Source organism: Buceros rhinoceros, unplaced genomic scaffold (genome assembly GCF_000710305.1).
Source record: "Buceros rhinoceros silvestris isolate BGI_N320 unplaced genomic scaffold, ASM71030v1 scaffold7925, whole genome shotgun sequence".
Lineage (NCBI taxonomy): Eukaryota > Metazoa > Chordata > Aves > Bucerotiformes > Bucerotidae > Buceros > Buceros rhinoceros.
Genome location: NW_010412373.1, coordinates 35,513 through 36,910, shown reverse-complemented (window position 1 = coordinate 36,910; position 1,398 = coordinate 35,513). Strand labels below are relative to the sequence as shown.

The 1,398-nt window shown below is 42.6% G+C and overlaps 1 protein-coding gene across 1 annotated transcript in view; it reads right to left on the bottom strand.

Annotated features, from left to right (window-relative positions):
* ARPP21 (cAMP-regulated phosphoprotein, 21kDa) overlaps positions 1 to 1,398 on the bottom strand; it is a 97,874-nt gene that overhangs the window by 92,689 nt on the left and 3,787 nt on the right. Inside the window, exon 6 of the mRNA XM_010136378.1 lies at positions 877 to 966. Coding sequence (XP_010134680.1) covers positions 877 to 966 — 90 coding nt within the window. The remainder of the gene's footprint in view (positions 1 to 876; positions 967 to 1,398) is intronic.

The following is a 1,398-nucleotide window of genomic DNA, read 5'->3' as shown; positions in this document are numbered from 1 at the left end:
AAGAGTGAAAAAGTACACTTAATCGGGATTTTTTTGTGCTAAGCTCACCAGAAGCCACTTGCTCAAGCTCTCTCGATGGCTGATCTCATTCGCACATAAACATCTCATAAATTAAAGGCAGTGCTCATGATATTTTGGTTTGTTTGTTTCCTAAGCCTTGCTCTTACCAGGCAAGTGCAGAAAGAGTATTTGAGGTCTTTATTTTTGCTTTTTGGGGCGTTTTTCGAAGTCAGTCTTCAAAGACTGCCACCAGCGCCATTGTCTGAGGTGACGGGTGCAGGGGACAGAACTCTACCAGCTGCTGGGAATACAACACTACAGAAAAACTCAAATACACGCTTTTTGCGACCGGAGAATCTACACCGAGAGTTTAGAAAGTGAATTCTGCTCAGGAGGAGGCATCCTTGGCTCTGCCAAGGTATGTTAGAGAGCAAAGGACCTGGGAATTTTATGTGAAGGGGGACGCTAATATGAACTGGAGTCTCAGAGGAACCAGAAACCAGAGCAGACTCATAACTGTATCTGGTGCAGCCTTGAAAGAGAAAGCCTTAGAGAAAAGAACATATTAATATTCTTTTTGATTGTTACTATGTTTTTTTAATTTTAAAATCTGAATTCTTTTGAATTCTTTTCCATTTGCTGACATTTTCAGGGGGTCTGGAAAAAAAAGCAAACAACACCCTGTGATATAGTACAAAAATAGTATTTCAAAATAAAGTTCACGCTATACCAGAAAAACGTCATCAAAACGTGTTCATTGTCAGATGTAATTTTTCCCCCAAGACAGACATTGTGAAATGAACAATTACAGAACGTAATCATGCAACTGAACACGGAGGTCAACCATGCAGCTAACAGCGATGATTGCAAGTGTACCTGATTATCATGAAGATTTTCCGCTCCCGGGCGTGGGGATGACTCTTCACACACAGCAAGGCTCCGGACAAGTTTTCCTTTAGCTCCTGACTGAATAAGAGAGAGAGAGAGAGAGAGAGAGGGAGAAAGACCTCTCTTAATAATACAGAGTTATCTGGAAGATGTTTGCTCAACTAATGTAGAAAGAGAGATAAGAAAGAAGGACTCTGAAATGTTATTAAAAGACTCTCCACAGCAGTAGGTCAAGTAGACCTGTTTTCAGTGACATGATGAACTATAAGGTTCCCAGCTGTCCCAAACCCCCCCAGATACCCCCCCCCCCCCCAGCCAGCAAAACTCTATCTGCCTTTGCTACGGAGAGGATTCTAAACAACGAGCCATTTGCCACACGGGGGAGGTGGAAGGTTTCCGTTTGCCTTTAACTAGTGTTGCGAGAGCTCACTCGCTTCCCCCAAAATATCCTAACAGCAAAGGACAGATAACCCAATACTGAAGGTTAATTCAACATCGAGTCAAGCTCAA